Source organism: Stegodyphus dumicola, chromosome 7 (assembly GCF_044657685.1).
Source record: "Stegodyphus dumicola isolate Sdum_Otavi_A_Nest chromosome 7, ASM4465768v1".
NCBI lineage: Eukaryota > Metazoa > Arthropoda > Arachnida > Araneae > Eresidae > Stegodyphus > Stegodyphus dumicola.
Window position 1 is genome coordinate 158,910,377 of NC_140774.1, and position 25,019 is coordinate 158,935,395.

A 25,019-nucleotide genomic window follows, 5' to 3' on the forward strand; every position below is an offset into this window, starting at 1 on the left:
CTCCCTTGCATGGAATTCAAAACTGGGCACTACAACATGTGCATTAAGACTCTATTAACCAGCATCCCAATCAATGCAGCAATGATGCAATAAGAAAATGTGCGTTAAAATTGATTGGTTTAGATTTAAATAAACATAAAAGAAATTGCAATGAGGATTGTTACAACTATTGTTTTACCCTAAGATTACTAAGGAAAACTATTTGTTTCAACTAATCTTTCTTAACAACTAAAACAAAATTGCAATCAGGATCGTTATAGATGTTGTTTTCCTTAATTTTGATAGCATTTCTTTATGAGGAAAACTATTTGTTCCAAATAATCTTTCTTAATAACTAATCTTCAACATCTATACAAAAAAAATTTTATCAAGTGTTATGATCTTCCTGAAGAAAACAAATCCATAACAATTACCATTATACCATTTGGGTTATAAAAGTTCAATGATATTAGTTTTGGTCTCATAACTGCACTTTCTACAATTTCATGCTTTATGCATGGAATGTTTTGCATGCACTACTAGGTTAATGGGTATACAATACAGATACTAATGTGATGCTCTCAGATCAATCCCAGCCACTGTCAGTCAAAAACTACCACATCTGATCTTTTTACATAATTAGTTAATTTTTATTCCGAGAGAAAATTTACTGGTATTTCCTTATCTATATAAACACTTTTTATATGCTATCAAGGCTGGTGATAACTCACCAATGGCAGTCCTAACAAGGTTCACTTAACTACTTCCTTCATCACGAGAAAAGCTGCGCGTAGGGCACGTGTTAACACATTTTCTTTTTTCAAGAAATGTAAAGAAGATGACCGAGGAAGATATTGAATAATTTTTCTAAGAAAGAGACATTTTGCCTCATATTTGTGTGCTATAAATTTTTCATTGCTTATTAATTACATATGAAATAAACCTATTTTGCCTGTTACAAATGTTACAATGACACATATTTGCATCCATCATAGTATGCAATTAAATGTGAAACAAAACACAGTATGACAAAGTTCACTAAAACAGATTCATTAATTTTAAAAAATATTAGGACCGAAGGTCTTGCAGAATACTAAATACTTATGCATTATTCCATCAACTGTGAGATTTAACTATCATCAAACCATGAATGTTGGTAGACAACTTGCCAAAATTGCACCAATTGTACATGAGGCAGGACAAAACTAAATCCAATTACAAGGCTTGAAAAGCAGGAACTTATTAGTTCCACTGAATATTTCTAACATTCCAATATACTATGCATTGCAGTTCGAAGTCTAAAACAAAGATGGAATTTAACAAAGACCGTAATGAATCAATTTTTTCACTATCACGAGTCCAGGTGAGGGAAGTGCTAAGTAATCGAACAAGCAATATCGACAAATACCTTCTTTCGGCAATATCAAAAAATATTTTTTAACATTCAGTATTTGTAAATTATATCAAACTAAAATAAATTTGCGATATAACAAGGGGAGAATACAGAATTTCTTTTACTGATTTCACCAAAATTCTTTGTAATTGTAGAAGACTTTGGAGTAAATGCACATGTGAGCAAGGAGCACACACTTTTCAAAAACAGGTCAGAAACATTTAACAAAATTTTATTTTACATTTAACAACATTCATATTATATAAATTCCTCTTTCACAGGCAAACACTATGAGCCCAATGATACCACATGAAGTTCCTTGAGGCACCAGATCAAATCCAGCAGTTAAAAGTTTTTATTTAAGTAATTAATTCATTGTAATATTAGCAAATTTATAGTTTTTATCAAAAGAAATCATATGTTCATAAATTATAATATTTTTAGAACTCAGAAATTAGAAAGATGCTGAAATTTCAGGGAATGTAACCAAGAGTTGTATGGGTCTTGTCATGACAGTGTAACTAACCGATCTAACATTTTTTTTGAACTGGAGCACAAAAGATTTTTGGAATTACTGACTCATTTATTTTAAGTATAGTCCTATATAAAATCACAATAAATTTTTAAACAATTTCTGGGGGGGGGGAGAAATTGCTGCCAGGAGGCAGGGAAGGTCTGAATACAACAGAAATCCATACAATACCTTTGCAGCCACAATAAGCTAAAGAATCAGAACACAGAATTTTCCTAATTAATAATGCATGCACAATACCTGTTTCCACTGAAAAAGACTACAAAGATTTGCACCTTCTCTGCTGTATATCTATTATTTAACTGCAATCATTTCTGTTGAAACTTATTCAGAATCTTAAAGTAAAGCTCTAATATTTTGGCACTTCAATTAACATTATTAAAATTTTACATATACAGATTTTTACCCAAAAGCTTTTGTAATACTTGGCCATCATACAAATCTTCTTCAATATCTTTAACTATAATCCTATGTCCAGCAAGTTCATCATTTATCCATTCTATAAGAATGTTTATTAATTCTTTTAATTTTGGATCATCATAAGAGGCAGGCTCTATCATGGATCTTTCTTCATATTCATCTATGGAAAAATTAAAAAAAAAAAGAACTCTGACAAACTATAAGATTATAACTTAAATGTAATATGATTAATACAAAATTCAAAATATGTTGCAGGAACAGCTTTATTACGGAAATATTTATCTTAAGATCGTATTTCTGACAAAAATAACCATCAAAACTATTTAACACCTTATACTAATACCTGCAAAAAACTTTAAAGCACAGAATGAAAGGAAAACAATATTTAAATACTAAAATTTTTCACAGTGAATCCACATAGAAAAGAATGCAAGGCAAAAACGTTGTGGGAGAAAATAAAACAAAGAGGAAACATCGCAGTTCCAAAACATCATGGTACAAAATATTGTCTCCAAAAATAAAGCGGTTCAAAAGCTTCGCAGCTTAAAATCATTGTCATCGAAAATATCGTGGTAAAAAATAAAGTACCTACAAATCATTGCATGACGATAACATCACACACATTCATTTTCATGTTTTGAAAGCTCTAAATGCATTTTTGCATAATGATGTGGGAGCACAAGAAGGAAAGAGGGATATTTTTAGTTTTATATTTCATATTTTGAATGACCTAATAAATTTTTACTGAAAAAGTAAGAAGAAAACTTAAGCATTTGAAAATTGAAATTGAGTAGAAAATTAATGCAACTTAATAGAATTTTAAATTTACACAGTTAATTTACAAAGCTCATTAATAAATTAATCTTTTTTTATAAAGTTTTAATCATAATTTTTCATGAAAAATACAGCTAAAAATGTTTACAGAAAGGAAGATAAATAGATAACTGCATGAGGTTACCTCTATAAAAATTGCTTAGTTAATTATCAAATTACTTTCTTCCACATTTGTTAATCTGATATAGTTATGGTGAAAATTATATCTTCTTTTGCTTTTGTTTATTCTTAAAGTGTCGCTAACATTTCTTTAGATTCCAAATATTTATGCGGATATGCATTTACAACTTTTAAAGCCTGAAAATTGCACGTCTGCAATGTTATCGTCATGTGATGATTTGTACATTATTTTTTACCACAATATTTTTAAACTGCGAAGTTTTTGAACTGCTTTATTTTCGATGACGATATTTTGTACTAATACCTGATACGATGTTTTGGAACTGCAATGTTATCTCTTTGCTTTTTTTCCTCCCATGATGTTTTCACCCTGCATTGTTTTCTGCACGACATTTTCGTCTGCGATGTTTTTGCCGCTATGTTTTCAGCTGTAACCTTCTAAATCACATTTTTCTCCTTTAATAATAGGATATCAGAAATATCTGAATGAAATTGCATATATCATGATTAAAGCAACCACTTATACAAAGAGCACTATTTTACAGCAGATGTATGCCCTATGCCCTACTTTTAAATTATATCCAAAGACTGCCTAAATTCAGATAAAACTTAGCTTCAGTATTTCTATGTTTTTGAGAAAAATCACAATTCTAAATATATGGCATCCCAACCCCAAATAAGACAGGATCTAACACTTCTTTGTTGCAAAAGAATCATAATATTAGCAGAAAATCTGCTAATATTATGACTATTTATCTATTTGATGTACCTTGTATTAATACTGAAACATAAAATTTTTCCTTTTCCGTATACATTTACAATTTAAAACTATGTACCTAAATTGCCTGCAGTAGCTCAACCACCTAGGCTTCTTCTTATCACATTAATCCTTGACTCATTCATTTTCCAGACTTGTTGAATCAGTAATCAGTCATTCTTTTCGCCTGCTCTGAAGACCTGTCTTACTTGAATGAAATACCAAAATTTCTTTTTTTGTTGCTTCTCTGCGCCTGGATCATATTCTTTAGCTATTAATATCCACCAGTGTTGTCCCCCAAAAAACATGATTGAAAATTAGCAGTACATAACAAAGACCATAATGGTGAAGTTACCATTTCAGTTAAGTAGATGACTTTTAACTTTCCGAGAAATAATTTTTTTAATAGAAATTCATAAACACAACATTTGATGAGTTTCTGTAAAACAGATTTTGAGATAAGATAGAATATGGCACGATAAGATAGAATAATGAGTGTTGGCATTCTCCAAAATATTTTAGCAAATTATTACACTAATTAAAAAAAAAGATTTAACAGAAATTGCTAGTGTAAATTTATGAAAAAATTTTAGAACAAATTTGCTATCTGAAGTACAGCATGAAGTTTGATTATCTAATTACAATTTTGGTTAGAGTAAATTTAAGGGTGCTCCTTGGATTATCGCTAAGTTGTTGTTTCATTTATCACCAAGTTGCTATTTCATTTACGGTAACCTGAGTAGTTGAATGTTATGAAAACCCTGTTATGACGTAATTGGTTGCATGATTGTTGTTTAGTCTCACCTCCCTGATATGTGAACTGTAAAATGTAGAAAATGCCTCCAGAGGGCAGTGCTGTGCAAAAAGGGAAAAACTCAGAGTGTGTTCTCGTTTTGGAGAAGTGAGTGTTCCCGCCTTTGTGGCGAAAGTGTTGAAATAATTACAGAGATATGAAATAAAAGCTACAGTCCTAAACTTTATAAGTATTTTCGAGTTACTGAGAACTTGTGATTTATAATATGAACTTTCATGGTCCGTCGAGCTGGAGTTCGGTGGTGTGGTGCATTTAATTATGGCAAAGCACACTAGGGCTATTTGCCTAAGGGAAGGGATGCCTTCGTGGAGGACTTTCTGGGAAACTGGCTCGTATACACATTACATGTGAGGAAAGCCACAAAACAACCATGCAACCAGCCCATCCGTGGGATTCGAAACTCGGACCAAACTACCAGTGTTCAGCGACTTTACTGCTCGGCCGGTGCTGGACCGGAGTTAGAAAAGAATCAGTGACATATAAATAATGAGTTCGTGAAAACGAAAGTGTGCTCTTCTTCCGAAGCAATTGTGTTGTGTAACCTGTGTTCATAATAATGCAAGAAAAAATTAATTTGTTAAAACATGAAAAGGCAAAAGGGTAAAATCACCAATTTAGAAACCTTTGTAGAATTGGTAGTTGAACCGACAAGTGAAGATATTATAACCGAATTAGAAGTAAAATTAGAAACTGTGCACTATCAAAAGATGCATAGCCAAATTACAAAACGATTACTTCGAATTGTCTGTAAAAGTGGATATTAGTGAAGCAGAATTGGATTTAGAAGACATGAAGATTCATCTGGGAAAAATCGAAGTAAGATTAAAAACATTCTTACATAAATTAAATGTGAAACTTTCTGTGAAAAGTACTGAGAATGAACAGGGTAAAATAAGTGTTGACAATTGCTCTAAAATAGCCCCAGATGTAAAGCTTCCAAAATTGAGTTTACCTACATTTACTGGTAATGTTTATCAATGGATAACTTTTAATGATTTATTTAAGGCTGCTGTGCATAACAAGGATAATTTGTCAAAAGGGCAAAAGCTTCAATATTTATTATCAGCCCTTAAATCGATGCACTGCGAGTTGTAAAGTCAATTCCAGTTTCGAATCAAAATTATGAAGTTGCTTGGTCACTGTTAGAAGAAAGATTTTCAAATCATCGAGAACAAGTTTTTGTCCACATTAAACGATTTATGACAATTCCACCTATTCACAGTGAATATGCTAGTGCTTTACTAAATTTAGTTGACATTACCTTTGAATGTACAAGACCGTTAGAAATTTTAGAACAAAAAATTGATGGGCTTGCCGATACAATGTTTGCGGATGTTTTGCTATAAAAATTAGATACTTTAACAAAATTATGGTTTGAACACAAATTTGGTAAGAAAAATAATGTTCCCAAATTGAATGACTTAATTGAATTTCTAAAAAATCCTGCAAGAACTTTAGAAGCGTCTAGAGTTTCTAAGAACACGAACCAAAAGCATTGTTCTAAAGGCACTGTCTTAAGTGCTGTGAAGTCATCTAAGTGCAGTTTCTGTTTGGGTAATCATATTATATAGAAAAGTCTTAAATTTCAAGATATATCAGTGAATGCTAGGGTTGAATTTCTAAAAAAGCAAAGATTATGTTTTAACTGCTTTTTAAACCAGAGTGTAAAACAGTGTTCTTCAAAATTTTTATGCGCTAAGTGCGGTAAAAAACATAACACCCTAATTCACTTTGAGAAAAGAAATAATAATTCATCTCATGGTGTACGTCCTCAAAACGCATCTTTTGCCCCGAATAACGATAGTGAAATAAACATTTCAAGTGAATTGAATCCGACCACGATTAGTTAGGAAACCAAAAATGCGACTCCCTCCATAAATCAGTCATTTCTCGGAAATAGTTATGAATGTGAATATAAATCCTTCTCGGCGCCAGAGCAAAGGTTTCCTTTCCAAGGTTGAAAAACTTACACGTTTTTGTCTACTGACTTACACGTTTCAACTTACACGTTTTGTTTAAAACTTACACGTTTTGTTTGTGATTAAGGTTCAAATGCGAAACGAAGAAATAATAAACATTTTAGCAATTCTTGACGCAGGCAGTCAAGTCAACCTAATTCCAAAGGAAATCGCAGATATATTACAAATGAAAAAACAAGCAACAAATGCTCCTATAACTGGCCTGAATAATTCGATTCTAACTGTTAAAAGTAAGGTAATAACAGGGTTGCCACTCAAACAGGAGAATGAAATTCCCTGACTTTTCCAGGTTTACCAGGTATGTTTCGAGAAAATACCAGTCTATCCGCGTAATGTACGTTGGCTGTGCTAAGAGGTAAATTAATTATGGTATTACTTGTACTGTATAGGAAATTCACTTAATTATTCAATAAATCTCAGAGGACATTTATTCTTAATTATTCTTGGTACACTTTGTTTCATATTTTTTTTTACTTTTCCACTTAAGAAACTTAATAAAATTTAAGATATATATATTGGATAACAATTGTACGTTTTATTTAATTATTACTCATGATCATCACCAGTTCAACATGAGGCTAATCCGGTTCTTATAAATCACAATGCAATGCTAAAAGTTAGGTTAGATTTTAGGTAAATTTAATTTGTGTGAGGTGTCTTCTTGAAAGGCACCTTAACACTTGAAAACACAAATATAATTATAATAGAAGTTGTTTTCTCCACTGAAGATTGACATTAGAATCTTCCCAATCTGGAATAAAATAAGGCTTTTTTTGCAGACATTCTGCAGCTAAATGAAAGAAAGAAATCTATTTAATGATATTTTTTTACTAAATTGAGGTATTTTATATTTATTTCGCAGCATACATAAGGAAAAAATATGTGCATTAAATTTCGTGATGTCATCATACTGCTAGAATTAATTTCAGGATTATGCCAAAGAAAATTTCTTGAAATTTGGAAATATTATTTACTAATGATAAATAAATTTAGAGGAAAGAAGCAACATTAAATAATATGAATAACATAAAAATAAAGATAATTGCTTAAAAATTGAATTAGAATAATCAACGATATTTTAGCAAATTTAGTTATATTACATGGTTAGCCTAGATGACTGATTACTGTTTTTTTATTTTACTGCAAAGTGACAAGGTATTTATTAAAAAGAAAAGAAAAAAAAAAAAAAAAAAAAGAAAGAAATTTGTGGTGAAAAGAAAATTTTGTGGTAAAATCCTAGTATACACTGGTGTGCAAAAATTAAGGACGAGACGGTTTTTTCAATATAACTTTGTACAAAAGCTTTCCAAATTAACACATTTAATACCGCAAGATCCCCAATACGTAAGGACATGAGTAATGTAAGCAACACTTACTAAAAGAGAAATCAGAGGGATAAAAAGAAGCTTTATTGAAAAAGTAGCATGGAGCGCAATGCGACTGAAGGCCGAAACATCCTTGTTATGGGTGTCCAGCAAGAAACATCCGGTCTTTAATAGGGGATATGATCTCCCCTGCCTGCTAGGCAGGTTTCACAGCATCTGACCATGCTGAGAATGAGGGTGTCAATGAGTTGTTGAGGCATTGCTGCCCATTCGTCTTGCAGCGCCAATCGAAGCTCCGGAATCGTTACTGGTGGTAAGGTACGAGCTGCCAAGCGTCTGCCTAGAAAATCCCATACATGCTCGATGGGATTGAGATCCGGAGATCGTGTCGGCCAATCCATACGTTCAATATCCTCACTCTCTAAGAGCTGTTCGGCAGCTACTGTGCGATGACATGGTGCATTGTCGTCCATGAAAAGGAACTGCGGACCCATAGTGCCTCTAAAAAGACGCACATATGGAAGAAGAATCTCGTTACAATAATGGGTCCCATTGACTGAACCTGCATCGAAGATGTGAAGGTCTGCACGACTACCAAGCATGATGCCTCCCCAAACAAGAACACCGCCACCTCCATACCTGTTCCTTTCAATGATGTTCGAGGGATGATTGCGGCTTCTCCGCTCTCTCCAGATAAGTATGCGATGAGAATCGCTACTCAGACTGAATCTGCTCTCATCTGTAAAGAGTACTCATCCCCATTCATTGTCTCTCCAATTCCGGTGTTCCTGGCACCACAGATAACGCCTTCTCCGATGGGCAGGCGTTAGAGGTACACACCGTACAGGGCGTCCTGCAAACAGACCACCACCATGCAGTCTTCTGGCCACGGTAAAACGCGATATCGGTCTTCCAGTCGCCTGTGTCGTGTGTCTAGCGATTTCTCCCGCTGTCTGCCGCCTGTTTCTTCTGGCCTGTAAGGCAATATACCGGTCATCTGCGGGTGTGGTTCCTCGTGGACGACCACTACTAAACCCCCGGATAGCTGTTCCTGTAGTTTGAAATTGTCTCCAAAGTCGTGAAACGATGCTGTGAGCATTTCCGAACTCTGCAGGCACACTTGTCACACTGCGGCCTTCCTCCAACTTCCCAATGATTCGACCTCGGGTAAAAGCATCCAGATGTCGTCTAACAGATTGATTATTCGCCATTTCTCTCTGAGGCAGCAACTCGGTGTGATTTTAACTGCTATACGGCGTGCAATCTCTTTGCCAGAAATACTGATCTTACACCGACAACATGCTTTATACTACTCAGACACTCCCCTATTATGTCTACCTGCATATCTGCGCATGAGCTACCGTATATCACCTTACTTAATCTCCTGATTGGTCTTTCTGTCCGCTCTGCCTCTTCATTCAGCTGATATGCTAGATTTTCGACTTCATCCTTAATTTTTGCACACCAGTGTACGGTACGGCCTTTGCACGATTTTGAAAATTGTCGCCAAGAACAAAATGACTCATTTACTGCTCATCATCATGTCGCCAAATCCCGCTGTACCATACATGGAGATAATTCTAACCAAAGAACGTCTATGTAAAGAAGAAAAGGTTCCATACACGTAAATGCTATTACGCGGCTAGAAAGTGGAGGGAAAATTTGCCAAGGGATTTGGCGACGGAACCTGGCGGCCAGAATTTCCCTCTCCGCGATGTGTACAAGAAATTGAGAAACACGTGTTAAGAAGAAACGTTCTTTGACAAAAAAGAAAACTACGAAAATCCATTTTTAAATTATTGCGAAAAATCCAAGAAGAAATGTTTTATCAAAGAACGTTTTTTCTTGGATTTTTCGCAATAATTTTAAAAACGGCTTTTCGTAGTTTTTCCCCCCCCCCTCAAAATAACTAATCCATGAATTAATTTACTTGCGCCAAAAGATATTTTCTTTTCCTTTAGATTAGAGTTTAAAGAAATTTTAAACGATATTCATTTTATGAATTCTTGATAACGTGACCTTCGAACTTCGACACCAGTTTCGAGCTTTGGCGACATATATATCGCGCACGTACAGCTGTTTTCCTCTATGATGGAACAGAGCCACATCTGTTGCAGAGAGGTTTTCTTTCTTTACAATACATATTTTTTGATTCTAACCTTCATGGTACCGTATGCTAGGATTAAACCCATTTTGTTTTATACGAGAACAGGTACTTTCTTTAGTTCATGCACTGCACATGCGATTCTCGAGGTTACTGGAAACCAAAAGTTGCGGGAAACTTGATTTGCCTTTCTAAAAGACAATCAAATTGGAGCTGCGAAAATTGGCTCTATGCCAGCTGCCCGAATGACACTCACGTGATACACAATTCGCCAAAAAAGTGATCTCTTCCAACGTCGGCGCAAAACTCGCCTTTTTTGGTGGGATTGTTGTATGAAATTCTGACTTTTCGAGATTTTGACTAAAACACTTAAATTCCCTGACTTTTCCCTGAATTTTTTGGTCAATTTCCGAATTCCCTGACTTTTTCCGGTTTTCCAGGTAGCGTGGCAACCCTGTAATAACATCAGTGGAAAATTTGAACGGAGACTTTAAAAGAAATGTTAAATTTTTAATTGTAGATAATATTACTGATCTTACTCCTTCTAAACAATTGGATGTTAAGAAAATTTGTTTTCTAACAAATATTTGTTACGCTGACCCAAATTTTTATAGACCAACGAAGATCGATGCTCTTAAGGGAGCTGATATATTTGACCTGTTACTCAAACCAAATCAAATCAAATTACAAGAGGAATCTATCGTGTTGCAAGAGACAGTGTTCGGTTGGGTAGCAAGTGGGTCTATGAATTTAAGTCAACAAAAGAGTTATCATAGTGGATTAGTAAACAATTTTGAAGATTTAGATAATCAATTAACAAAATTCTGGGAGTTAGAATATCTTGGTATAAAGGATACCGAATTGAGAAATGAGGAAGATAAGGTCCTAGAGATATTCAATGAAACAGTACGTTTTAAAAATGGACAATATGAGGTTAAGTTACCTTGGAAGAGAAATTGGGAGGAACTTAAAAGACAATTATGATGTTCCAAAAAAATCGACTTGCAAAGAAGTTCTCTTGTTAAGAGAACGAAACGTGGTAATTCCCTGTATTTAGAGTATTGTGATATCTTGAATAATTATTTGAGTGAATTATTGAGAAAGTGATGAGCTCAGTTAAATCAAGTGAATAAACCTTTATACTACTTACCCCACCATGCAGTTATAAGGCAAGAGAGCTTAACTACTAAGGTAAGGATTGTTTTTGATTGAAGTTCGCATGAACCAGGTCAATTATCTTTAAATGATTGCTTATATCAAGGAGTTAATTTAAATCCAAATATATTTCATTTATTGACATTTTTTCACTTGAACAAGATCACCTTCTTGGCAGATATAGAAAAGGCTTTCTTGCAAGTTAAGTGAAAGAGACAGAGATGCAGTGAGATTTTTTTTATCGACCATATGAATAATATATGTGTATATAAATTCAAAAGGATAATTTTTGGAGTAAACGCAAGTCCCTTTTTATTGGCAGTAACAATTAAAATAGATAAGATAAAATAAAATTAACATATAGAGAAGTACAAAAAGTACTTTCCTGCTACAGTACAAACGCTTGATACCTGCTTTTATATAGATGATCTCTATCACAGGTAATGACGACATTCCATATGCCTTTGAAATATCTAAAAATGCCGAAAAAATAATGAGAGACGCTGGGATGCCCTTAAGGAAGTGGATTTCAAATTCTGAAAAGTTAATAAAGAAGTGGAAAGTTGTGGGATTTAAGCAGTTATGTTTAGAAGATGTAAAGGATAAATTACACAGAATTCTTGGTCTCTTATAGGATCCACGTAGTGATTGTGTGTCCTTAGAAATTAATAGTTTGCCAGAATTTCTCCAACAGAAAAGGAACACCAAACCGTTTCTAATAATGGCAGTTGGAAGAATCTTCGACCCGCTGGGTGTGGTGATTCCTTTTACTATCCATTTCAAGTGCCTGTTCCAGGAGATCTGGCAAGGAAAACTTTCTTGGGATGAAGCTTTACCTCCTGATATAAGCAAGAAGTGGATGAAGTAATGTAAAAAAGTTCCACAACATAAAAACTTAAAGGTTTCGAGCTATATACAGTACAAAGTCCGTCAGAGAAAACTACTGGCCCATAATTGGGAGAAAGATTTGCAGAAAAATTTGCCATCAGTGCATTGTTTGTTTTAAAGCAAATTCTTCTACATAATGTGTGTTAATGAAAATTTTGCATTTAATAATACAGGAATCGATTTTTGTGGACCCTTTCTTGTGAAATACAAAAACCAGCGTAAGTACGTATTTAACATGCCGAATTTGTTTGCCTTGCAACCCGTGCAATTCATTTGGAAATTGTAACAGATCTAACAACAGAAACTTTTATTTCTTGTCTTAAAAGATTTTTTTCTCGAACAGGCAAATCTAAAAAACTTTTTACGTATAACGCACAAACATTTGTAGGTGCAGCAGCAAAGTTAAAGAGATTATTTAATATGGTGAATTCTCCTGATGAACTTCTTGCAGGATATTTATCTTCCGAAGGTGTTGACTGGAAGTTCATCCCTCCGAAGGCTCCCAATTTTGGTGGTCTTTGGGAAGCTGGTGTAAAATCATTCAAATACCATTTCAAACGTGTCGTGGGAAATACTAATTTAAGTATAGAGGAGTTTTTAACAACTGTGATACAAATCGAAGGGTTTTTGAATTCACATGCTCTTTCTCCTATGTCTTCCGATCCTAATGATTACAGAGTTTTGTCCCCCGGACACTTTTTGATTGGCGGAGAAATCACCTCTATACCCAAGCCTAATTTAACAGATATTCCTGAAAACAGACTTTCCAAGTGGTAAAAATTAACTAATTACGTTAAAAAAATTTGGCAGTTGTGGCGAAAAGTTTATCTCAGTAATTTACATCAAAAATCAAAGTGGCAGTTTAATAAAAATAATATTAAAGTTGGAACTGTTGTACTTATAAAAGATGAGAATCTTCCACCAACAAAATGGTTGGTTGCTAGAACTGTTGAGATATTTCCAGGCAAGCACGGTAAAGTAAGAGTTGTCAATTTACGGTTACCATATGGAAAATTTCTGAAAAGTAGTAGTTGTCACATATGTATCTTGCCAAATCAATAGTTAGACTATATGGGATATTATTGCAATTGTGTGTGTCATTATGTTATAATTATTTTCATTTAAGTTGTTATACAGTGTTATTGTAATATGTGTTTTATTATTATATATTATTATTATTCAACTTTTGAAAAATTTGTTTTGATATTCTTATATTGAAATTAGTCACTGGTATACTCAACAACAAATAAAGTATAACATTTGAATCATACTTTCAATGTCTGAACATGAGAAATCGATACACTGTTGAATCAATAAAAATATTAATACCGACATTTAACAAAGAAGGCATATGGCATATCGGGAAAAAAAAAGTTTATCTAATAATAAACATTTAAAGCAGTCCCCCCCCCCATTTTTCGTACTTGCCAACTTTCACTGATTTAAACTATTTATTTGCATGATTTGTATTGCAAGTAAATTTTGTTCTCTTTTCTTATAGAAATGCACTTCTATAAAAAATTCCTTCTTTCTAAAAGTTACATATGAAGATCAAGTGCATTGATCTTTACAATATGGTAACTGGTAGTTTGGAGACATATTGGAGGCGATAAAGGTTACTACCTGGGACTTTGGTAATAATGTGAGCAGTACTCAGTTCCGATTACGCATTATTTTGTGCGAGGGAAATGAGAGATCATGGGATATGTCATGTGATATTAATGGACGAATTACGGTTCTTGAATCGGAAAAGGGGGGAAATCGGGAAAAAATCTGGAAATTTTGTATTTGGTTTATTCTGTGTTGTGTGAAACAGTGTTCGTGAATTTTTGGATCCCATGGCCGTAACTAAAGAAAAGTTTATCGGACACGTAATCAAGATTCAGAAGAAGATTAGGTAAGTTAGTATTTTTAATTATTTGAGGATATTATTTTTATGCATTGTTCTAAACTCTATTTAAATTTAAATAGAGTTCTTTCAACAATGAATTCTACTGATCCTGCTATTCAGTTCACTTTTGAACTTGAGACTTGCAATTCTCTTCCGTTTCTCGACATTCTGGTCACACGTAACACATCCAACTTCAGTACTACAGTTTACCGTAAACCTTCATCGGTTTGCCTTCCACCACACTTTAAATCATGTCATCCGACTAAACAAAAGTTAGCTTCATTTTATTCCTATGTTTTCCGTGTTCTTCAAGTTTGCTCCTCCAAACTAGCCCTTGATGAAGAACTAAATTATTTAAAAGCAATAGCTATTGACAGGGGCTTTTCACCCAACATTATTAATCAAGCAGTTAAAAAATTCTCATCTCAACACACTAAAAGCCACACTCTTAATTTAGGAGATTATAAAAATTCTGTTGTCATTCCCTTCTTTCCATCAATTAGCTATAAAGTTGCACATATTTTGCAGAAATTTAACTTTCGGGTTGTTTATTCTCCCATCAATAAAATTCGGACTTCTATACTCAAGGACCCCATTCCGGATATGAATTCCTGGGGTATTTATAGGATTCCTTGCCAGTGTAGTTTAATTTACATTGGCCAAACTAAGAGAGCCTTAAAATTTCGCGTCAAAGAACATGAGGCACATGTTAGAAAAAAGGAAACACAGAAGTCTTCTGTTGCTCAACATTGTTGGTCCGAAAATCACACTTTCAATTTTTCTGCTGCCAAAATTATTCAAAAAACATCTTCCATTGGAGAACTGGATTTTCTAGAGGCATTTCACATTCATAAAAATCTTTCTGTTCTAGTTAACGATCCTAATTCCAATCCAAATTTGCTTTCGGCTTTTAGAGAAATTATGTTTTAGTTCTGGTTTCGCCAACAGATGGCGCCACTTGCTTATTCTTGTCCAGGCTTTCTTATCTTATCTAAACATTATTTCCTATCTTGTTCATTTGCGGTTTTGCAGCTGAAGATGATGGTTCGGTAAAACCATCGAAACTAGTCCTGTGAAAATTTTGTAAATTAACGCTGATTTTTGTTGTTTGACTTCTGAATTAGAATTTGGTATTATTGGGAAAATTGTTATTAGCAATGATTTAGTTTAAAGTAATTAGGATTGTAAGGTAATTTTTATTAATTTAATGTATGTGCTCATTTATATTTTAAGTAGTGTTTTTGAATTTAATTATATTTTAATTAAATGATAGTTATTTTGTGAATTTTATGTTTGTAGGAATTTGGTATACGTTTCAGTTGAAGTAAACATGCATGGAAATAATTTAAATATCTGACACTAAGTATTTGTAATGGTTGCGGTATGAATTCGTTGGTGACGTGTATAATGTAATAGATGATTTAGAGGTAAAAGTTTTTGGATATTTTATTTATTTTATATGTGGAAATGTTCATATTTGGAAAGGGTAAATACTTTTTCGCTTTCAGGTAATTTCATATATGTTCTTTTTACCGGGTTTAAAGATTGAGAAAATTGTCATGTATTTTTGTGAAATTTTTCTAATTTATGAGAAAAAAGCAGTGTACATATATATAGTGAAGAGTGTGCACAATGCCATTTTTGTGCAATTCTGGGATGTTTTTTTAAGTAAAAATAAGTCGGCATGTACATGGTTTATGTGTATGTGTTATTTTGAAAAACGCGTAAGGAGTATGGTATTGTGCACTTTTTTCCAATTTTGCAGTGAATATTTGTCATGATTAAGCAGTTCTGTTAGATAAAATTTCTAGCATAAGTGTAATTCGGCTAGTAGATTGTTGGAAGAAGTGTTCAGTAGATAAAAAGAAAAGAAACATGTCTTTACTTCGTGAAGACAAAATGGCGGCGGGAAAAAAAAAATAGTGGGTTGCTGTAGGAGAGTTGGTCGCCAAATTTTCGCCAAAAAAACACCAAGTTACCATAATGTAAAGATCAACCATCAAGGATTCATGATCAAGAGTTCTAATTTAGTTAATTAAAATTTGGGTCAAGTATATAATTTTCTTCTGAATATGCAGTAAGCTCATCTAATAAAAATTAAAACATATATAGGTAATTATTTATTATTAGTTAGAATTACATGTTTATGAGAAGTTACAAATGTATATTTTTTAATTTGTTCTCCTTAGTAATTAAGCAAAATTCCAAATCAATGAGCAAAAACTAAATTTTCTCCAAAACTGCATAATTAAAATACTAAAGCCTTTTGCATCAACCAGTGACATTTTAAAATTCATTTATAAAAATATTTACTATAACTTTAGAAACACCTTTAGCTAAACAACTTTATAAACAATTTTTGTCATCGCAACCTTTTGCTCAAGTGAAATTTTTATTTTTAGACTCCCCATGTTTAAATAACCATGAAATTATATTTTTTGTAAAACTAAATGTGTTAACATTAACAGATACTGTTATATGACATAGATATAGATTACTATAGATAATAATTTTATCTATATATAGAGGGAAAGGCAATAAGATATAATATACATAGACAGAGAGATACTAATTTATATATACATAGATTACTGTTATATGAAATTCATAATTTATACCACAGAATTAAAGATGTAAAGAAAAATAAAGCAAATTCAATGCTTTAACATCAATATCATTACTTTACAGAAAATGGCAGCTAATCATTGTGAACAATTTTTACAAATATAAAAATTAATTTATCCCTAAAACAGCAGCAAACATAATTGAAATAAAATTATAACTAAAAGTTAGATAAAGTTGATTTTTCAAAAAGTTCATAAATAACACAAAAATATATTTAAAAATTTTATTATTATAAACTTTTCTTAATGTTTTCTCCCAATCAGAACCATGCAAAATGGCTCAAAAAAAATAAATGACTACTAAAATAGGCTGCAAATACGATTGACAATTTTCCAAACATTCAAAGCATATGAATCTCAAACGTTTTAAAATTTTACATACCCAAAATATAATCCTGAGGTAAAAGGTCCGGCAGTGCTGGGCTCCCGGGTGAATCAATGGCATTTTTACCTTCAGCAGTAAGTTCATTAACTAAAGCATTATAAAAAATTTATTTAACATGTAAAATGAGAAATGATCCACAAAACTAAAACTGATGCAAACTTTGGATAACATACTTAGAAAGAATTTTCGAAAATGTCATAGTTAATTTCGCGATGTATAAACAATGAATTTTCTTAAAAACAAAAAGAAAGAAATAATTAAAAATTAAGAGAGAACCAATTTTTGTAAATACAATATTTATGAAGAAACATTTGAGGCACTATAATAGTAACACATCCATATATGGTTAGGAGAATGAAAAAGAGCCACTCCTAACCTAAACACAGTGGAGACAGCTGCAGTTTGTTTAAAATCATTTTATACCTTCCTTAATCTTTTTCCTTCGGCCAAGTGTTCCTAGGTACTCGAAAAAAGATTCATCTTTTTTCTTCTGAGGTGTGACAGGTCGTGGGGACTTCGGACGAGGTAAAGCCATGAGTAAAAATTAAAGTTCCCAGCTTAATCCAACTCCCTGAAGAAATCGTCTGTTCGCCCACTGAACACTCACCGGAAGTTTTCCGGTCTCGCATCCTCAGTACAAGTTGGCCTTGGCCAAGGTCCGTAGAAAGAACAGGTTAGCTCACTTGGGGTAAACAAACGAAAATGCGTTCTCGCTGTCTATTGGCTGTGACGTCACTGAAGTTTTCTCTCCTCAGATCAACATAGATTTTTGCATTGATTTAAGCTGAATGTAAGCTTGTGCGCGACTGTGGAAACTCATTCGGTTTTTTCTTTTCTTTCTTTTTTTTTTCCCTCTCAAATATAATTAAATTTATGTAGTATAATGGTTGGTACGCACTGCGCGATTGCATTATGCACCAATAATGCAGGCAAAATAAAAAAATAATCAGCAAATTGTATTATTTCATAGGTATAGAAACTTATAGTGTTTTTTGATTTGATGCAAGTTATTTTGAATTTTCGGGTTACTTAAATTAATTTATTCATTAATATATATAGAAACTTCTATGCATTTTATTATGTGTATTTAAATGCCAACGGTTTTGAATATTGTTGTGAATTGTGACAGATGCATATAAATATGCTTAAATAGTTTTAAATTATGTGTATGTAGCTCACTGCATTAATTAACTCGTTTTACACATGGAAAACTGGCCATGCAACCAGCCTTTTCTCCAGGAATTGAAGTCAAATCACCAGTGTTCAGCTAATGGACCTTGTCAATTACTTAGAATTTGAGCCTATTGTACTGTTAATATGGTACATGTCAGAAATACAATATCATTAATACACGGGGTACATGTAAGCAATAAGAAGGACTAACAACACCGCAGAGTACAGAAAGCAACATTTTAGAAGTCCACAATTCATTTGGCGAGCAAATTAAGTTGTATTATTATACTTAAGGCTATCAGTTCTGGATAATTTAGTTACAGTAATTTTGCAAAGATAGTAAAGCAGTTCCTTCAGCAATATTAATTTTCTAATTATTAAGGCTTTTTCTTTCATATTATTTGAAAACAGAGTAATTCACAGCATGCATTTAAATGCAATCAAAATTTAGGAAATGTATGATTTAAGAATATAGAAACGTTTAAAAAACAAATATGCTAAAATTCTTGTAAAATATAAAATTTCATTTTCTATCTGTACTTATAATTTGTTATGATTTGTATTATGAATGAATAATATAACTTAAGCAAATATTTTATTTATTATTGTTTTAAAATTTGCATCCCATTACCATACAGTGCACCATGATATATTTCATACAAAATTTCATTTATAAAATTAAGATCCATATTTACTAAGATTTTGTTGAATGTAGTGTTTAAAATTTAGTACCAATTTTGACTTTTGCATTTAATTATATAAATTTACCTGCAGAATTATATTTTGCTAGTATCTACGTATGTAATCATTATGTCTGTGGGGATATTGTACACAGGTCATCATATTAAATAAACATCCACCCTTTTTAATTGTTAAACTGAATATGCTAAATGAAATGTAATATTTAAGTTATTATATAAACATATTTCTTTTTTGATACCAAAACAAACACATACAACATTCAGTCCTCTTAATATCTGCCCACCAGCGGCCGAGCGGTAAAGTCGTTAAACACTGGTAGTTCGGTCCGAATCCCGCGAACGGGCTGGCTGCATGGTCGTTTTCGTGGTTTTTCCCCATGTGTAACGAGTATACGAGCCAGTTTCCCTTAGAAAGACCTCCCCGAAGGCATCCCTCCCTTCAAGCGCATAGCCTTCGAGACTTTGCCATAATCACACACACCACCTATTAATATCTAGGATTTACTTCTCTGAAATAAAAAATGAGGATGACAATCCAGAAAATGACTACATGTTTCATTTCGTTATTATTTTTATAAATTAAACAATACGTAAGTGAAATAAATATAGAAACCTAAAAGATAAAATTCTAAATATACAATATTAATAGCAAAACATAATAGAGGATATGCAACTATTCTTTTAATATCGTTTACTCATTTTTTATATAAAAAGTTAACATCTTCTATCTGAATACTTTTGGAAATTTTTATTTTTTATTTTTGCTTTTTATATAGAATTACATAATGCAGCTGCTGATTTTAAAGAGTCTGCTGATTAAGTATTACACTTCCTTTCAGTTATAGCTTGAATAGTTCATTTATTTATGTTTCTTGTTGCTGCTTTACATCAAGAAATTACAAACAAGTTTTAGAATCTAGCGAGTTATAATTTTATGCAATTTCTTTTTTTTTAATCTATTAAAATTAATCATATATTACAGGAAAATCTCATGCGAGTTCATCTGAAAAAAAAAAAAAAAAGCAACAAGTAAACTAAGATTTCTAAATGAAACAAATACTGCAGAAACAATTGGACCGAAAGTAGACTTTAGTAAAAAATTAATTTAAATTTCAGCCAAATTAGATTTCAAACATTAGGGACAAGTGTGTACAGCTTTATAGAATAAATATTCTTAATTTGAATTTCTTCTATATCGCTACACTCAGGGCTTAATTTCTAAAATTAGAAGTGCCGGAACCCTATGGAAGACCGTTAGTAAAGAGGAACAAGAGTAAAGAAATAAATAAAATGACTATTAAAATCATTTAGCATTTAAAAATTAAATAGTTAATTATTATCAAATTAATAAATAATTACTTAATTAATATTAGCATTTAATATTTATTAATTATTATCTAACCATTAATTAATAATTGATTATTATTTATTAAAATAATTCAATAAAATGTAAAGAGGTAAATTAACATTTAATAAGCGGTTTTTAATATAATTTTATTGCTGCTAAAAATAAAATTTTTGAGATTAAATTTCTACTGAAATTGTAGTTCCGTTAATTACATAAAAGAAGTGTCGGAGCCTTCTTATGTAGGGCTCCGATGCGCTCCGGCTAAAATTATCATTTATCCCATGAACTGAAAAGTACCGGAGCCGGCAAAATTTAAGCTCTGACTACACTACATATTTTCCAGTTCTTGTGAAATGTGGGTTTTCAGTCTGTTGAAGCTAAAATGAGTAACGGTATAAACAGCTGAATCTTGAATAGCAAATTCTGTAAGGAAGTTTGGAAGACTTTCGGTGAAACAATAAATTATTGAGGTAACTTTTCGTAATTAAAACTTATTCTACACTGTAAACAATATTTTAGGTAGTTAAGTTTCGACTCCAAATATTCAAATTTTTACTTTTCCGATGAAAAACAGAAAATATTTTCAAAAGGAAATACGAAACTACTATTAGGAGATGCTACAGTGAACTTCAGTGACGTCACAGCCGAACGAGTCGCTGGCTTTTCGTTTGTTTACTCTAAGTGAGCTAACCTGTTCTTTCTACGGACCTTGCTCAAAGTAGGCTTTAGCAAATTAAAATAAATTTAAATTTCAGCCAAATTAGATTCCAAACATTAGGGACAAATTTGTAAAGCTTTATAGAATAAATGTTCTTAATTTGAACTTCTTCTATTGCAACATTTAAACATCACTACGTATTTTCCAGTTCTTGTGAAATGTGGGTTTTCAGTCTGTTGAAGCTAAAATGAGTAACGGTATAAACAGCTGAATCTTGAATAGCAAATTCTGTAAGGAAGTTTGAAAGACTTTCGGTGAAACAATAAATTACTGAGAGAACTTTTCGTAATTAAGACTTATTCTACACAGTAAAGAATATTTTAGGTAGTTAAGTTTCGACTCCAAATATTCAAATTTTTACTTTTCCGATGAAAAACAGAAAATATTTTCAAAAAGAAATACGAAACTACTATTAGGAGATGCTACAGTGAACTTCAGTGACGTCACAGCCGAACGAGTCGCTGGCTTTTCGTTTGTTTACCCCAAGTGAGCTAACCTGTTCTTTCTACGGACCTTGGGCCTTGGCATCCTAAAACTGAGTTTTGCAAAGACTAGGTGGCGCTAGAATTGTGTCATTCTCGATCCAATTTCACTCGATTGTATAATGCAGATTTTTTTTTGGTTAAATAATGGCATAGGATGAGTCAAATTTCCCCCTTTACTTCATTTAATATAGCAGCATGTTTAATTTTACGTAAGGAGTTCTGCATAAGGTTCGGAGAACAGCCTTAACGCCAAAACGGGGAGAAACAGCTTATTATGGTAACCCACGTTATGGTTGTCATCCGATGACGTACTTCTAGGAGGACAGCGTGATACTTTTTCCCTGCTAAGGGATTATCCGTAGTAGCAGATCGGGATACGTATTCGGAAAATGTTATTATGTTTGCTGTTTGCTTATCAAACAATGAGTATTAAATTAGAAACAGCGCATAATTGAATAAAATATAAAATATTGATAATATATGTAAAAATAAGTGTCTTGCACCTGTAAATATTTATTTAATGCTTTATTTTCTGTTTTCATTTGCTTTGTTATGCTTCCCTGTACTCATCGATGTTCAAACATGGTTTATTCTATAGCTTTTAGTATTTATTTTATGTGCATTGATTGAAAGTAATCTATAAACATTTTCTTGTACTTTCTTTCTTGCAATGTGTGCTTTCATATCGAACTGTATCTTGAGACAATATCTAGCTGGCCGTAGTACACCTTTGCCTAGCGGTTTGTTCGTTAACGGTGTCCTCCCCAAGGAGCTTTACCCCAAAGGCCTGGTAAATTAGGCGACTGGCAAGCCCACTTTAAAATCATACAGCAAACAACTCCGAAAAAGCGCCTTTAATGCGTCCATCTCAATCAGTGGCTGGCTGTGTGAGTTATGTTTGAAGGTCTATGCCTATGTCGTAACACTTAGTATAAGAGGCAATCGGCCATTAACGGCCTTTACCAATATATTATACTTGACTTTTAAATGCGTGAAGAATCGAATAAGTTGTATCCAATAATATGGAAGTACTTATGGACTTACTAATATGGAAGTGTGCACATGCTGTGCTAGAACTCAGAGATTACTAGCGAAAGAAGGCTCCTGTGCTGCAGTCCGTAGAATAAGTGAGGCGCTCGTCTGGCGCCATCTATTTTCTTGTGTCGAATGGAAAGAGAGTGACAGCGCGCTTTTGCTCTGCATCAGATAAAAGAATGTCTGGAACAACAAAAGTAAAATATGAAGAATCAAGATGGTAGAATGGGATATTTCACTTAGCCGCCATCAGTCGGCGAAGAAAGATGAAATGAATGAAAATAGACCAGCAATGTGAAAAAAAGTTGGATCAGTAAGGTAGTAGGTACTTCAAATAATTAACAAAATGTTAGGTTAGAATATCCGAAGGATATTTGTGTTTTGCTCTTGGAAAGGTGAGCATCGCAAAGAGCTGATACAGCTGTATCAGCTAATAAATGTAATAAAAAAAATTGTTGCAAGTTTTTTGATATAATTTTGTATAGTATCAATTTCAAGATCTCTGTAAATATGAATTTGGGATGAACCAGGGTGCATTAATAATTTCACGAAGGGTTTTAGTTTGAATAACTTGGATCTTTTTTATGTGGGTTTTAGACGCCGCCATCTATCAGCAGGGATGAAAAGCATTTTAGTTGACTGGAGGTGGCGCCATTTCTTGCAGGATGTATTGTAAGGCAGTTTTAATATTTCATAAAAATTATTCTTCTGATAAGCAATAATTGGCATGAAGTAAAATGATGAAAAACACTATTTGCAGGAAGTTGAAACACGGTTCACAAGAGTAAAAACTATTTACACATAAAGTCTACCTGCTTTGGCAGGAGCAAAGTGCATAGCGCTTTGTAATTTGATAAGTAAAATTATAACTAAAGAAAATGCAGTAAAATCTTGGCTAAATAAGAAGAAAACGAAAATATATACATTACCACCAACTATTATGGTGAATAGTGTGGGGCCTCTTGTGACGTTGTTCAATTGTGAACTCATAATTTTAGTTTTTTGATGATATTCTTAGGGTGACTGTCACATTTCGTGAAAACGTTATGAGAAGCTTTTAGAATTTCAGATTACATGGGTTTAAATTTTAAGTCATTGCGAAGAGTGCTGTTTTGTACGAACCAAGGTTCATTTGTAATTATTCGGATGGCCTTGTTTTGAATTCTTTGCATTTTTTTGGCGGTGAGTTCTTGCAGTTGCAGCCTATGCTGGGAAAGCATACAGTAAAATCGGGAGGATAGTTTGTAGATAAATAACGCTTTTTGTAGCGAGATTAAGTTTAGAATTTCTCCCTATGAGTGCATAGATACTGCCTATTGCTTGGTTGGCTTTTTTACAGATATTTTTGATATGGTTTTTGAAGGTTAGTTTTTGATTGAGATAAACGCCTAAATATTTAACACATTTTCATTTGGGCCGGGAATATTATTAATTGTGGGATATTGTTGAGATGTCTTCTGGAAGGGTTCTTTTAGAAATATATTGTAGTGGATTTGCTTTCATTGATTTTAATTTTCCAAGCGTTAAACCATGAGAAGATATAGTCTATTGCATCTTGGAGGTTTTGGATGGCTCTTTGCGGATTGATGGATTTGCTGAGAATTGCACTATCGCCTGCATTAAGGCTTCTATATAGCCTAGAGGAGCTTAAGTCTGCATAGCAGGTGATAATGGCATCTTTGTGGCTGAGAAGATCATTTATGTAGATGTTAAATAGAAAAGGCGAAAAATTCGAGCCCTGAAGGACACCTGCTTTCATTACACTGATATTAGATAGCTTGTTCTTAATACGAGCTTAAAAAGTTTTGTTTTCCAAACAACTTGAAATTAGGAGGATTAATCCAGGTGGAAATTTGTTTCCGATAAGTTTGATAAGGAGGCCTAGAATGTTTGAAGTACCGATTTAATGGGATTTTATACTATTGTTCAATATCCGGAACCCCATCCTAACCACTTCATCGCCAGGTTTGGCGACTATTTTTATGTTGGGGTGATAGCATTTGTTTATAAAGTATAATTTTTTTAATATTTTGGCAACATTGATATTAAATTGTACAAGAATGAGTTAAAAAATGTTTCTGGGATCTAGAGAAAGTCTGTTATGGTTTTGTAGAATGCGGTAAGGTTTCTTATGACTAATTATATTTAATAAAGTTTTTTTTTATATATTATTATAATGTGTTTTTATTAGAAGTAGATAATTCTTTACAGAATATCATTTATATGCCAATCACAAACCAAAATGGGGTTCACTCTTCTAATGTCATATCAGAAACGGCAAGAACGTTTTTGGTTACCTTGTATATAAATACTTTTATATAAATTTTTGCCTCCCAGCCACGTCTGTGCCAATCAGAGA

At 32.8% G+C, this 25,019-nt stretch overlaps 1 protein-coding gene across 2 annotated transcripts in view; it reads right to left on the reverse strand.

Moving 5' to 3' along the window:
• The window catches only part of parvin (beta-parvin), a 39,141-nt gene extending 21,299 nt beyond the window's left edge, over positions 1-17,842 (reverse strand). The window contains exons 1-3 of one of the 2 annotated variants that reach the window (XM_035366710.2): positions 17,624-17,842; positions 17,198-17,287; positions 2,311-2,484 (exon numbers count right to left, since the gene is read on the reverse strand). In XM_035366710.2, the coding sequence (XP_035222601.1) occupies positions 2,311-2,484; positions 17,198-17,287; positions 17,624-17,735 (376 nt within the window). In that variant the 5' untranslated portion in view covers positions 17,736-17,842. Of the gene's footprint in view, positions 1-2,310; positions 2,485-17,197; positions 17,288-17,576 lie in introns of both variants that reach the window. The other variant, XM_085820981.1, reaches the window with a different exon arrangement.
• Positions 17,843-25,019: the final 7,177 nt, after the last annotated feature.